Source organism: Brienomyrus brachyistius, chromosome 16, assembly GCF_023856365.1.
Source record: "Brienomyrus brachyistius isolate T26 chromosome 16, BBRACH_0.4, whole genome shotgun sequence".
Classification (NCBI taxonomy): Eukaryota; Metazoa; Chordata; class Actinopteri; order Osteoglossiformes; family Mormyridae; genus Brienomyrus; species Brienomyrus brachyistius.
The window spans coordinates 16707609-16721642 of NC_064548.1; the positions used below are offsets into that span (position 1 = coordinate 16707609).

Here is a 14034-nt window from a genome sequence, read left to right on the forward strand (position 1 = left end):
AGAGTGAGGATAAACACAGGAAAAGCTCACTTTTCGGTGTGGACCGCATTGACTTTGAGGTAATTTATTAATGTCATGTGACACGAAGGTAAAAATTGAATGTGACTTCACTCCACCAGTCACATGGTCCAAAGTCACCCCCCCACCCCGGATGACATCATGGACAATGATGTCATCTTAGGATGCCAGATCCCTCTCCTTGCTATTTTCAGACTCAGCAAAGTCTTCCTTTCAAGAGCATCTTGAGTCATGCGTGCACTGTGATCCGATAAAGACAAAAAATGGCAACATGTAAGTAAATGGAGAAATCTGATAAGATCTAACAAATATTGGCCCTCAAAATCCATTGTTACTTAAAAATTGTAACTTGTAGATGGACAGCTTTGTGACAGAAAGCAGAACACAGTTTTCTGTGTTTTTGTTTCCAGGAAATGCTGTTTGTGATCAACCACCAAACATAATTATGTAGAGGCTATTCTACAGTATATAAGACTGCCTCTTCTCCTTTTCCATCCGATGTTTTATATTATGTTTTACATCGCATTACACATGACAAATCATGTATACCTACGCCTTGGTTTACAAACCCAATTCATTCCTAAAAATTCAGTTGAGAACCTGAAGAAATGTAAATAGGAAATGCTTTTAGACATAATATGGAAAATTATTACCCTTTCCAGACGAATGCCACCTGCTGAAAAATAAACCTAAACATAGAAAATAATTATTAATGTTATTTTTCGCAAAGGATGTCATTCTGGGAAAAGCAGCCAGCAAAAAATACAAAATTATCCAGCCGTCTTCCGAATACCCAGGGCAGGGTCTTGGGGAGGGATCTCATTCCTGGAAGCATAGGGTACAATGGATATATACACTTCTGCTGCGATGCCACTCAATGGAAGAGTGCACATGTACTCTGCAAGGCAAGAAAATTAGCCTCACTGCATGGAGAGAACTGCTCACAACGCAGGGAAAACGTGGAAGCCTATGCAGAGGACAGGTGGAATTCGCAGTCCTAAACCAAGAGAAACAAGGGCACAGTGCTACCCACTGAAAGACTAAGCTACTATTGAGAACCCCAACTCTTAATAGGTGTTTAGTCTTCATGCTAATGTTTAACAACATGGTCCTCGGGGACCCACAGTCCTCGTTTTAGCTCCCTCAAGAATGAGGACTGTCTGGAAAGCAGCAAAAATGTGGTTTGTCTCTGGGTCCCCGAAGACCATGTAGGGAAACACTTCTCTACACAATTAGCTACAATATATGTCATTTATTAATGGAATATATACTGTAGTGTTTATAGATGGTTAATTAACAATAGGTATCATTTAAAATAATAAGGCATACAATAAAACTATTTACTTACAAATTGGAGAAGTCCGGTGACGAGGAGAGAGGGTCAACAGAAAGGGACAGGCAACTGAAAATGCGGTTTGGAAACAGAAATGCTGAGTAATTGTTATTACTCATATTCAGATCTGTTTGTCCAGGTTTGTATACTGTTTAAAGCCCTATATTCCTTCGCACTGGCTGTAGATCACTTATCGAAATAGAGTAACCTGATTCTTGATCATGGATGATGAAGATAAATGTTATATGTTATAAACAGTTGAGTTTTATGGCCCTGAAGTCCATTCCTGCTAATAAACTTCTACGTTCAGTTGCAATTTATCGATTCAACCTGGACCATGAATTTTCCTAAATCAAGGAGAGGGAGTTGTAACTTAACTTAAGGTTTTAGCCAAAGGAACAAGCATTTTAATGTCACTTGTACAACTTGACATTTTTACTGGTCAAACATAGCTTGGATACTTTGTTCAAAGGTACTACAGCAAGATCTTGAGGGCGGCAACCTTCAGAGTCGGAGTCCATCCTCTTAATCACTAAGCTGCTTGCTTTGTAAATCATGCATTTTCTTTAGGAAATAGGCATATAACCTGTACACTGAGGAGGTATCCTGGAGTCACGCATCCCATGTAATACTGAAACAGTCTTAAAATGGAGAGGTGGTGCGTGTGAAGCCACAGTGTTTGACGAGACGGGCCCTAGTTCCTGGCTCTAACTGAGGCTTGTTGGAACACATGTCAGTTCCCATCATTGCTTCCAGCTGACCTTACTCATCTGAATTATTTCCACAATTACTCTACAAATTGATGCTAACAATCCAACACTCGTGCTTCTGGAGTGTATTGCTGTCTAAAATCCACACCCCCATCCCCAACACTGCCCCTCCTCATCCTTAAGGCTGCATGACTCCTAATACCATGGGAAGAGAGAGAGAGAGAGAGACACACACACACACACACTGGCCACAGAGCTTCATCTGATTGTGGTCTGGTCGTATAGAAAGGCTCACTTGCTGAGAAAGGATGCTCTCAGTCCACCCCCGTCACTCTGTCAAACAAACGGACACAATAACCACGGAAACAGACTGGCACAATTTATTTACTCTGACTCAATGTCATTCCAGAAGTTCATTATAAAAACCCTTCCGTGACAATAGAGTAAGAGGCGAATTTGAGGGCAATTAAGCAGCAGGTATTTAGTGAAAAAAAATTATGTTTTTCAGAAATCTCCTATATTTCTTTGGAACAAAATTAATTTACATAATTGTGACAAATAAATGGCGTATAAGAAAGCGTTTGCCTGCTGAGTTCTGAAGCACATCGGACCGTAGGTGCTGCACCGCGGATCATCCTCAACATTGAGATTTAAACAGGTACAGACAGATTACTGCCTAACAGCTGCAGCACATTTTCCTGTCAAATGTGAACTTACGTGACTTTAAACCCGTTTTAAAGGTCACCTTCTGTCGTAAATAAAAATTATGAAAATAAATTACCGGCCAAGTTTTCAAATTACACGAGACTATGGGTCCTGTTCTGCAAGTTTTGAAGGACATCTTTAGTGAACCTTGACCCTTTGGGAACTACCTCGCTCTGATCAATCCTCCACAGACCTGGTTCCTTCCCACGGGGTAACTTGCCCACTTACCGACCTCAATAAATACGAAGCTAATTTGAACCATGTGGCAGCAAATTGAAAACACAGAGCTTTTAAAGTGTGTATTTTCTTTTTCGTGCAGTAATGTCTCCCTGGAGGTGCTGCAAACCAACTTGCTTGTGCCAGAAAGGGGGGGGGGGGGAGCGATGTGCATAACCTAGCGAGTGTTTAGCAAGTCTTTGGCCAGCACATGTTAATGTTTTCTCCAGTGATGTCCAACGTCTAGTCCCAAATACACATGCGTGTTTGACATCAGCAGCATCCTACGTGTTGTTCTTCAGCAAGACGACGCTGGTGTAAATCCATCTTATTTCAAAGTTATATAATGACTGAATAAGTTCAACTGATGGAACAGTCAGCCCTAGCTGTAGCGTTGCTGTTGGATGGAGACGTTTCGCTGGCACTCTGCACCTGGTCCTGAAGTCCATTCCTGCTAATAAACTTCTAAGTTCAATTGCAATTTATCGATTTTATGCTTTTTTTGAGTGAGTGGGAGAAAAAGAGATTAATACCATGTAAAATTCAACTGTTTATAACATATAACATTTATCTTCATCATCCATGATCAAGAATCAGGTTACTCTATTTCGATAAGACATCTACAGCCAGTCTGAAGGAATACAGGGCTTTAAACAGAATACAAACCTGGACAAACACACAATTTAGAGACACCAATTCAAATAATCAACATAATCAGCATATCTTTGTACTGTGGTGGGCAAGCATATTAGCTGCATGGACAAAATGTGCTCGACCACACAGAAAGCATGCAGACTTCACACAGAAAAAACGGACATCACACCGAAGCCGTGGGTCCAAAAATCCCCCCCCATCCTGCCCACTCAACGTTTCCACAAGATGACGCGAAATTTGTGAGAAATTGTCTGGACACGCTGACAGTTCTAAAAAATGTTTCAAATCCCTAAAATTCCAAAGAAGTTTCTCAAGGATACTTGTTGGTCTAGACTGTGATATTACACCTGACTCACTCCCAAATATTCCCAATTATTTTAGTTACAGACATTTCACTACGGCAGATACATCCGTATCGCAAGAACAGAAGACGGACCTGGAACGCCACGCAACCAGGCACAATGTCTCCAATAATAAGTCACCACGACAACTTAAACAATGGTCCGCTTCACGGTCCACGTGTTGTGGAAAGAGCGGCTGTTTCCAGCCCCCACTTACAGAGCTGGAGCGATCATAGAGAGTGGATGGGTGGGCCTCATCAGTGGGTGTGTGACAGGCCTCTACAAAACACTGCCTCTGTTTGTTCTGTGCATGACACCATGACGACCACAAGGTGACCTTGACATCTGAACCATGACATCACCCTTCACAACTCCAGAGCAAGAGAGAAGTGAGATGTAGGAATGCACTCATGTGCCAAAATGCTACTTTGATACGTTGCACAATGTATTTGCCACTTCATACAACACTGTGTAGTTTACTGCTCATTTCATTGTAACTATCTAACGATGGTTATCCTTCTCTATCAATGACAGGTTGAAAGGACTTACACACAATGTCACATCACAGACATTGAGTCAACAATTCCAAGATCCCACTCTTTTTTGGAAAGGTACTGGGGTACTCTAACTGTCTGTTTTTTTCCCCCACAATGCATAGCTCTAAAAATGCAGGTTCCAAAATGGAATCATAGTGTCATTTGTTAATTAATATGTTGGCTTCTGTGTCCCTTTACTGTGCTGGGCAAGTGGGCTTCACTAGTAGCATCGCCTTGCTAAGTCAACAGGAGTAAGACAGTGGAAATGTAAAAATAACCCCCATATCTTCACATCCATCTATCCATTTTCAAACCGCTTATCCTACTGGGTCGTGGGGGGTCTGGAGCCTATCCCAGAATCAATGGGCACGAGGCAGGGAACAACCCAGGATGGGGGGCACACTCACACACCATTCACTCACACATGCATACCTACGGGCAGTTTAGTAACTCCAATTAGCCTCAGCATGTTTTTGGACTGCGGGGGGAAACCGGAGTACCCAGAGGAAACCCCACGACGACATGGAGGGAACATGCAAACCCCACACACATGTGACCCAGGCGGAGACTCGAACCCGGGTGTGAGGCAACAGTGCTAACCACTGCACCACCACGCCGCCCCATATCTGCACATATCACAATACTAATTAGCGGAGTGATGACGTGTTCCTAAGTGAATGACCAGAACTCAGACTCCATGTTTTTAATCAGCCATATTAGAAAATCATCGTTAGAGGACAGAATATTCGTCTTACCAAAGCTTTGTGTTTTACCGGACCAAAAGTTAATCTTAATGTACGTGTCTCCTGTTGCGCTTTATAAATAACATGGTGGGCTTGTCAGCAAAAAGCAGTGACCATATTCCAAGATACTGTTAAAAAAAAATCTAAACATGGTTTAAAAAATTATTGAAGAACATATGATTAATAACAGAATTGTCACAAGAGACAGTTTTCCTTGACACCATGACGGAGTGTGAAGGATCGTAAAGTAGCTGCTCCAAGGAAATGACTGAGTGACCAGTGTCACCCCTATCTCAGTCCCATATGAACCCGTTACACTGAGATAACTCCTGGTCTCTAGATCCAGCTTCCCCATAGTCACAGTGTCCACTTCTCTTCCTGCCCAGGCTGTCATGGTGGCATGACCAGATAAGAAGAATGCTGACCACGGCTTCGTCAGGAGAAACATCTCGGTTAGCAGGAACGATGCCGAATGAGCCACAGACCAGATGCCTGTACAACTTCAAAATAGTACCTTCATTCCTCTATGTTAAAACCTGATTTTTTCAGGCAAAAGGCTGGTGATAGATAAAACAATCCTGCTATACAATTAAGAAATAAACAAACAGTCCCTGACGGCTGGTGACTCTTTTTCAATTACAGTCCACACCTCAGTGTATATCCATCCTTCCGTTTGCCATAATTACTGATCCAGAACTGGGTCGAGTCACAGTGAGCTTGGAGAATATCCCAGGTGGGCATGGGACGCCGGTCCATCGCAGGATACACATCCACTGACACAGTATGGGAAAGTCCGGGACACCAGTTCATCAAACCATATGTTTTGGAAATCCAGGTGAACATGCAGACTTCACATGAACAAATCCTGGAATGGGAACCAAACCAGGGTATAAAACTTCATATTGCATACCTTAAGGACATCACTCACATGGTACACCTGTGACACTTAACCGTACGGGTCAGAGGCTTTGTCTACATGTATCCAGAATTGAAGAGGGAGCCTCCCAATAGAACATGCACTGGTGCCTATTATAGAAAGCTTACACGACTGCTACCCGGTAACAGTGTATATACTTCTTGAAATATTATGAAGTGAGCAAGACTGAAAACCCAACACTGTACGTTTTGTAGTCTATAGATGACATATCTGCATGTGTAATGCTATATGGTACAGTCATATCCGCATGTGTAATGGTATATGGTACAGTCATATCCGCATGTGTAATGGTATAGGGTACAGACATATCCACATGTGTAATGGTATAGGGTACAGTCAAAAAGCGAAGCTAAGAACTCCAGTTCTTTCGGGTCGCCCTGACAACCCTTACGGGCAAAAGCACTGGCATCACAATTAATCTCAAACACAAAATTGTGTGAAGTGAGCAGATCTTGATGTTCAGAACATGATGCGGGTGAGTGACTCTCAGACAGAACTAACAATGAATCACACACCACAGCCTGAATCCATCTGGGAGACCCCTGTGTGACAGTACGTAGACGCTTGTCCAGTCTACTGAAATGAAAAGGGAGTCCCCCGCAATCTGACATTGCGAGTGTAGGAATGTTCCGAGTGTTCCTGGGGCCTTGGCCACTCTCATATGGAAAATCTCCGTGATGTGGGGCTGAATTCATTTACCATGATAGCAGAGGTTCTAGTCTGGCCACACCAGCGAGTCATCTTAGAAACTCTCTGGTGATGTCTGGAGCAAGATCATATAAACGAACGGAAAAAAGACAGATTTGGGCTAATATCCTCAGGCAGAGCCCCCCCCCCACCCCCGAATGACACTCTCGGACTCTGCCTCTCAGAAATGCATAGAGAAACAGGGCCCTGACTCATACGTCTGGTTTCAAGGGCAAAGGGTGTGAGACAATGTGACTAACCCCTCACTCCCACCAGACAAGACATCTGGGATGAGTGGCTCTGTAGCCAATAATCAGCATTATTTTTCATTTAAAAAAAAAAAAATATATATATATATATATATATTTATTGTTATTTTAACTGACCTGGTGAATATGAACATTAAGAATCTAAATTTCCTTAAATTTAATTCTTAAATGTTCTATAATAGTTTTCCTCTTGTTTTGACGCTACATATATTTATCCGTTAATTCACTGCAACGTATGGATTCCTGTAGCCTAATACATGTTTAAAGAAGTGGTTAAAAAGCAGACTTTTAAAAAACCGTCTCACACACCGTCGTCCCTTTTATAACGACGACAAAAAGACAAAAACAATTTAGGAAATCAGAAACGCAGTTTCGGGTTTCATATTCATTAATTTTAATCATATTCGTTTGCCACAGAAGCTCGTTTTAAATTTAATTCCACTAATTATTTAATTTTATATATTTAACTATAATTATCTTGGTATTCACAATATATACAATACATACGGATCGTCACTTTATGGTGCTCAAAATAAGTACATACGGACGGTTGCTTACCAACATTTTCTTCAAATAGAAAACGTTCTGAAACCTGAAATAAAAACAGCCCATTAATAAATAAAATAGGGTCTAAAATAAAATATTATATATTCACAAATTAACGCTGAACACATCTCACAGAGGTTTAATAAATCACTGTCATGGCCTTTACTGGATCGTACAACTAATCAGATGTTTGAGGCAGTAATATACACATCCCCACTTTGAATTACGTCTGATTATGGGATGAACTAGCATATAAAATCTGATATTTTAAACTGAAATCTTGGATAAATTGTCTATTCTTACCCCCCACCCACCCCCTGTACTTTATTAACAGGTGTCTTCGACTGAGCTGTTGAAAAAAATCGCACAAATGACCTTAGAATGAACATTAAGTTGCAGCCGAGATCTTGACCAGAGTAAACGGTTGGAAGACGGTTGACCGAATGGACGAACACTTTACACATGGACTACAGTACGTTTACGCAAAGTTTACCCACAGCAAAGTATGACTATGACGGTTAAAACAGCCTATAGACAATAAAAAGTTGCAACGAAAATATTTTCGCTCTTAGATAGTTTGTTCCATTATTTTCAGAAAGCCATTCTTAGCCCATTTACAAAGCGTATAAGTAGACGAATCTAAAGCAACTTCAGTCATAATTCATTTTGATAACTTGACAACTACAATGACTCAAATACAAGACACTGTACTCCCCCGGGAATACTCCACTTGTAACGCGCCTATTGTAAATCATGATTTACGACCCGCATTTAAAATTCTGCTAACCCGCCATTTTTACCACTTCTTCAAACCTGCTATATTAGCGGGGCCACTTCAGGAGCATTACTTGTTCTAGGCTGCCCCCTAGTGACGTTAAACGGAAACATAATAATGACGATGATAAAAGCACTGGTTTTGACATAGTGGAAATGGAAAGCAGGGCAAACTACAAATGATGAGTCTACAAATAAAGAACAAACAATTTGCATGTGATGCCCATTACAAGTTACGATCATGTAAATTAAAAAAAAAATGTATTTAAGTAACTATGCGGGCCTTACTTTGCAGATGTCATACTTTTGTATGTGGAAATAACTAAACTGTTTAGTCATGCCATTTCAACACAATTTTAAAAACCGCATTTGGTATTGCAGGTAATGCAAAATAAATATCTCTGTGGCCAGACAATTTTGAAGCTGCAATTTTAAGTAGCATCCACGAATTTGGTAATATTGAACTTGGTAATATTGAACCTGGTGTTTATGTAATTTTCATTAAATTATAGCACTTCTGCTGACTTGTTTAATTTCGTTAAAACAACATGTCCACGTTCCATCCGGAAAACCCCGGTGAATGTAAAATTTCCCGAATAATATTAGGGCACCTCCAATAATTACAGGTTACAACGTGAGTGAGGCTGGTCGCCGAGACAAATATGTACTGCGTACCTAAGCTAAGCCTTGAAATATTAATTATACAGTATAGACTTAAACTAACAAATATTATGTATAACTAATATCTATATATGATTTTCTCTGATAATTTTCAGTATTGTTTTTGGCCTACGCGTCGTTTTTGATCTTCTGCGATCTTTCAGCAACATCAAAACTAAAATTTATACCATGAGTGCACATGTTAAAAGTAAAATAGTTTTATAGTCAAACTGTATCAATCACCTTATCTCTCATAGCGGAGTTCATGAACTGTAATACGTCATTCCGCAAATTCTGGAAATACTTTTTCGCAGCTTTAAGATGACGACATGGGACAATCCATTGGAAGGGATAAAAAAGAAAAGAAAACAAGATTAAAATGTAACCATGACCAAAACGGAAACATTAATGTACATATTAAAACATGCATTTAATTCGGTTGTTTTAAATTATAAAAAGACCAAATGATACATATTGTCATAAGTATATAGAAAATGTTCTTCGAAATGGAATGACTCTTTTTTGCCGCCATTATTCTGAGTTCCGCCGACAAGAGAACAGCCCGCTATCTGCACGCTACCAGCAAAATTGCGATTATTATAATTAAATTGCAGTAAAGGTTGCGTGTAGACGAAACGGGATTGTCCAACATGGCCACAAAGAAGAAGCGTTCTCCGAGCACAGGGACTGACACATGGGTCGTTATTGCTGCAGGTGACTATTCCGCTTTCACTTTCGGTTCGAGTTGCTTTAGTACCTTCTAATAATTGATCTGATAATTGACAGTTGTTACACTGACCGTACCAAACTTTAAAACAATACTTTCATGGACGTCTCTTACTAGTGCAATAGAGCAAAAACTAGTGCAAGCGATATTTGTGCCGTAAAGTACAATATGTCTTGTAACCTCAGGAATATGGGAAAGTAGAGTTTTTTTAGACCAAGATATGAAGCGGAATATCTTAGTTGGAGGTCCAGTGTTGGAGTATATAGAGTACATCTATACGCATATCTGTGCATTTGTGAGGTTAACATAAAGATGCATATAGTAACACGAAAATACAGCTCAATGTAAGTAATTATGTGATAAACTGGAAACTGCTTTGACCAAAGGTAGAAGTATCTTACACTGTATATGAATTACCACGACAAGATACAACTGTGTTGTAGATATAAAAGATTTTAATAAATATAATTTTGTAGTGTTCCCTGATCTCTATCTGTTTGCAGACTCTGCAGTAAGTACATCAAAGACGGATAGCAGAGACCCAGTCTTAGTCCGGTTAAAAAATCCTTCTACAGGTAAGCTGCAGTCAGTGTTTTCAGTCATATCAAGAAGCCACCAAAATTATGAACGCATCTACATTAAAGTGAAGGTTGATCTCCGCAATTGTTTATGTACTGAAAACTGTCGAAGTTTCATTTTAACTTTGCCTGCAGTTATCACAAATATAACCTGGAGGTGGTGACATGTGTAAATGGCAGGTTTTGGCGAAACACGTTTTGTTCAGGCACTTGCTTTGTGTGTGTCTCTCCAGGTCTGGTATCGCTCTACATGTTTGCGGGTGGTGACGCCCGTGTGTTTGAGATGAAGGCCTTTAAGGAAGACCACCACTCCTGGTTCATCGGCCAGACAGTACACAGAGGTGGCTAAACCACACTCACAACATGCTATTCCAAGTTCAGCTCCTTCTTTACTACTTATGCATAGTTTAGATTTTAAAATTAGTATCATGGTGTTTATATTATCATATTCTTTTCTATGAAACAGTTTGCGTTTGTCCAGATCTTAAAAAAAAAGGAAAAACAAAAAAAACCTCGATTGTAGTGTAACTGATTCACTTATTTAAAAAAAAAAAGACAAGCACCGAATGCACAGATGACTAAAAGACAATTGTTTCAATCCCATTGATATTTCATTTGGGATATATAAAGAAAGCAAACTTTTAATCGCTGTTTATATGTCATTTCTAAACCGTAAAGATATTTAGTATGTGCTTTCACAATCAGCCAAACCGTTTTCATTCTGACCTCCGCTGTATGTCGTTCACGGCCATTTCGCACGTCTGTTTGTGCTGGAGTCTCAGTCAGCGTTTATATTTTACAGACGTTCACTGGCACGTTCAATAAACAGCATGGAGGAGAAATGTCAGTGATTTTGGTTTTATAAAATTGCAGTGAAATCTACATTGACATCTATGACTTTTATAGATGGAAGACTTTTGTACGTCACTCCGGTGGATCCCCTTTACCTTGTATTGCCCTACTTGATAAAAGCAGGAAAAGAGGTGAGTTAAAACATTATTTTTATATTACCACATTTACATTCATCTATTTGGCAGATGATCAGTATGGCTGGTGCTTCCTAAATAGCAGTGGTGTACTGTTTAGTGAGCTAATAAGTCAGGCAATGCTTTGGACTGTATTGTTCAAACAGTACTATACTATTGGTACTACTGTATACTATTTTTACTTTTGCCCTGCAGGGAAAATTTCAACCTGTGCAGCAAATGGTCATGGATGAAGATTTCCCAGCCTGCACCAGGCTATTGAATTGTTTGGGGGAACATGCCTCACTTGCCCATATTGCCGAGGAGAAAGGTGGGCTGGCCTGCTGTCATTTAATATGACATCTTTGGATATTTCACAAGCAAAATCATATGAGAATAAAACAAGCTAATATGTCTGAAGAATGTTTCGAGCTGCAACGCTAGCAATGTCAGCTGCTTCAGTATTGTGCTACCTCACATCGTTGCGTTTTAGAAGTTGGAAATCAGAAGTTCCACAGATACAGCCAGGAGAAGACAATGGAGTGGTTAAAGAAAAAGGTATGTGTTGTGTTTTTATTATGGTTTGTCTGTTTTAAAGGTTTTTATGTGTTTTTAAAGCTCAAATTATTTCCTTCAGGTGGATAAGATTGTGAAGGTTCTTAAGAACAGTGACATTTCAGTTGGTGGGGGCGTGAAATCCACAACTTACATCAGAGTGAAGAAGGAATCCGATGTTCTGGACGGTATAGTATGCATGCGTGGCGCTCTCTCTTTTTTTTATATTTGTTTAACAGACTCTTTCGTTCAGTGAAGATTTTCTCCTGGTCGGATTTTGTATTGCAACCAAGAACAATTTTAGGATTTGATCGTCTTTAGGTTTTTTCTTGCTTGCAAATACTTTTTGCCCTTAAATGAACATTTTGGGGCTGCATATTTGAGAATTGGCAGCAGACACTGTGATTTTTATCTATACTAATGCTTGCTTGTCTTTGTTGAGCAGAAGAGTATCTACGATATGCCCATGGATTAATATCCGAGTATCTGAGTGAGGACCTGAGCAGGGACCTCCAGAAGCATTTACAGTATGTGTCTTTACCTGCTGTGAGAGACCCATACAAAACGCTGTAGAGAATATTCCCACTGAGAATTTGGTCACTTTTATTTGGCAAGGTTACCTGATGTTTCAAGTCCTAAAAAGGCAGAACCTCCAAATAAGGTAAGGAATGTGTGGCATGTTTGGTGGTAAAATTTTGTAACTGGTTGGTAAACATACCCCTGAAACCATCAGCACTTATTAACTGCACCTTCTCACTTTTGGGGAAAAATTAAATTTGCCTGTCAAAATCAAGATGATTTTGGTGTAGTCAGGGACGGATTACGGACCGGGCCAGCGGGGCCGCTGCCCAGGGGCCCATGGGGTGCAGGGGGCCCGTGGGGCCCCTAGCCCAAAACAATTTGCAACGCTTATCAACAATGTATTTTCGTTTGTCTATTTTAGAGGGCCTACATTCTTTGATCCTCTGCCTACAAGGGCCCCTGACCCTATAGGGAGGGCGTTTGGCTGCCAAGGGCCCTTGAATTGTGGTGGTTGTGGTGGTGGTGGTGCTGGTGGTGGTGGTGGGGGGGCCCTCGCGAACGTTTTGCCCAGCGGCCCACACAACCCATAATCCGTCCCTGGCTGTAGTTAAGTGTTTCATATTGATTACTAGCTACTAAAATAGCATGCGATTGTAGTTCAGGACAGTACGTTTGTGTGTCTGACTTAAATAGCTGTACTCGGCTTCTGGTAGCCCAGGCGATGGAGATGCACCTACATTTCATATTTTGCAGAAGCGGAAACTGTCTGACAAGCCTGTTGAGGCAGCGGAAGACTACACCAAGTTCAACAGTGGAGACTTTGCTAGAAAAGTGAGTTTTCAGTGTTTTCTTAATGAAGAGATAAAAATCGTGCAGAATACCTGAAATGTAATAACTTTTAAAGAAAAACTTCATATATTATATTTTTGAGATGTACTCAGTTTTAATTTTAGATCTATCACATATTTATTTATGGATTGCGTCTGTGAAACGATGAATGTCTTTTAATATCTTTTAACCTGAGGATGAATAAAAGCATTTTGGTCTTCTAGTAAAGAAGTATATGTATATTTAATAAAAATTTACAATATTGCATGCATGTAACTATATTGTAGAAAAAGGGTCTGGGGTAAAGTTGCTTGTTTTTACACAACAGCCCCCAAAGAAGATGACAGCCGTGCAGAAATCTCTGGCCAAAGTGGACAAGACCGGGATGAAGACCATGTCGTGTTTCTTCAGCCCGAAACCCAAGGCCGAGGGCAAATGAGTGTGAAGTGTTCAAATGTATATGATCTTTTTGCTAATAAAAGTGTAATGTGTAATCCAGTGCTAAATGGTATGTGCTTTACTGATGATGAAAACGACTTGAAGGTATAAAATCATAATTTATCCTTGAAGGGGCAGGGCTTTCAGGAATTAGCAGACATTAGCTCCAGCCCTATCCTCCACGGGCTACGAAACTGGCAGCTGGTGGGTGGGTAGGGGGCACAGAATACCCCCATCTCCCGCTGAACCAGTATTTGGTCATGTGAATATAATCACCTGCAGAGCCTCACCC

The 14034-nt window shown here is 40.4% G+C and overlaps 1 protein-coding gene and 1 long non-coding RNA gene across 4 annotated transcripts; one reads left to right on the forward strand and one right to left on the reverse strand.

Annotated features, from left to right (window-relative positions):
• Positions 1–5191: 5191 nt before the first annotated feature.
• LOC125710116 (uncharacterized) lies at positions 5192–8666 on the reverse strand. Of its 2 annotated transcripts, XR_007382923.1 has the most exons (3): positions 8071–8666; positions 7708–7741; positions 5192–6121 (listed from the first exon to the last, which is right to left on the reverse strand). It is a non-coding gene; the product is annotated as an uncharacterized LOC125710116 (long non-coding RNA). The 2 variants fall into 2 exon arrangements; XR_007382922.1 differs by having other exon boundaries at positions 7708–8666.
• A 963-nt stretch (positions 8667–9629) lies between these two features.
• On the forward strand, positions 9630–13802 carry rnaseh2b (ribonuclease H2, subunit B). 2 transcript variants are annotated; one of them, XM_048979429.1, is made up of 11 exons: positions 9631–9843; positions 10360–10431; positions 10668–10775; positions 11341–11417; positions 11616–11730; positions 11893–11957; positions 12037–12142; positions 12400–12481; positions 12570–12615; positions 13230–13307; positions 13633–13802. In XM_048979429.1, exons 1-11 carry the CDS (start codon positions 9780–9782, stop codon positions 13741–13743), a joined length of 924 nt encoding a protein of 307 aa, XP_048835386.1. In that variant the 5' UTR covers positions 9631–9779; the 3' UTR covers positions 13744–13802. The 2 variants fall into 2 exon arrangements, with proteins under 2 accessions (XP_048835387.1, XP_048835386.1); XM_048979430.1 differs by lacking the exon at positions 12570–12615 and having other exon boundaries at positions 9630–9843.
• Positions 13803–14034: the final 232 nt, after the last annotated feature.

What these genes read in the sequence shown, in the direction of transcription:
- rnaseh2b (XM_048979429.1), top strand. Translation starts at nt 9,780, where the DNA reads ATGGCCACAAAGAAGAAGCGTTCTCCGAGCACAGGGACTGACACATGG. An exon ending in ATGGGTCGTTATTGCTGCAG is followed by an intron (nt 9,844 to 10,359) that starts GTGACTATTCCG and finishes ATCTGTTTGCAG; the next exon opens with ACTCTGCAGTAAGTACATCA. An exon ending in GTGGAGACTTTGCTAGAAAA is followed by an intron (nt 13,308 to 13,632) that starts GTGAGTTTTCAG and finishes TTTACACAACAG; the next exon opens with CCCCCAAAGAAGATGACAGC.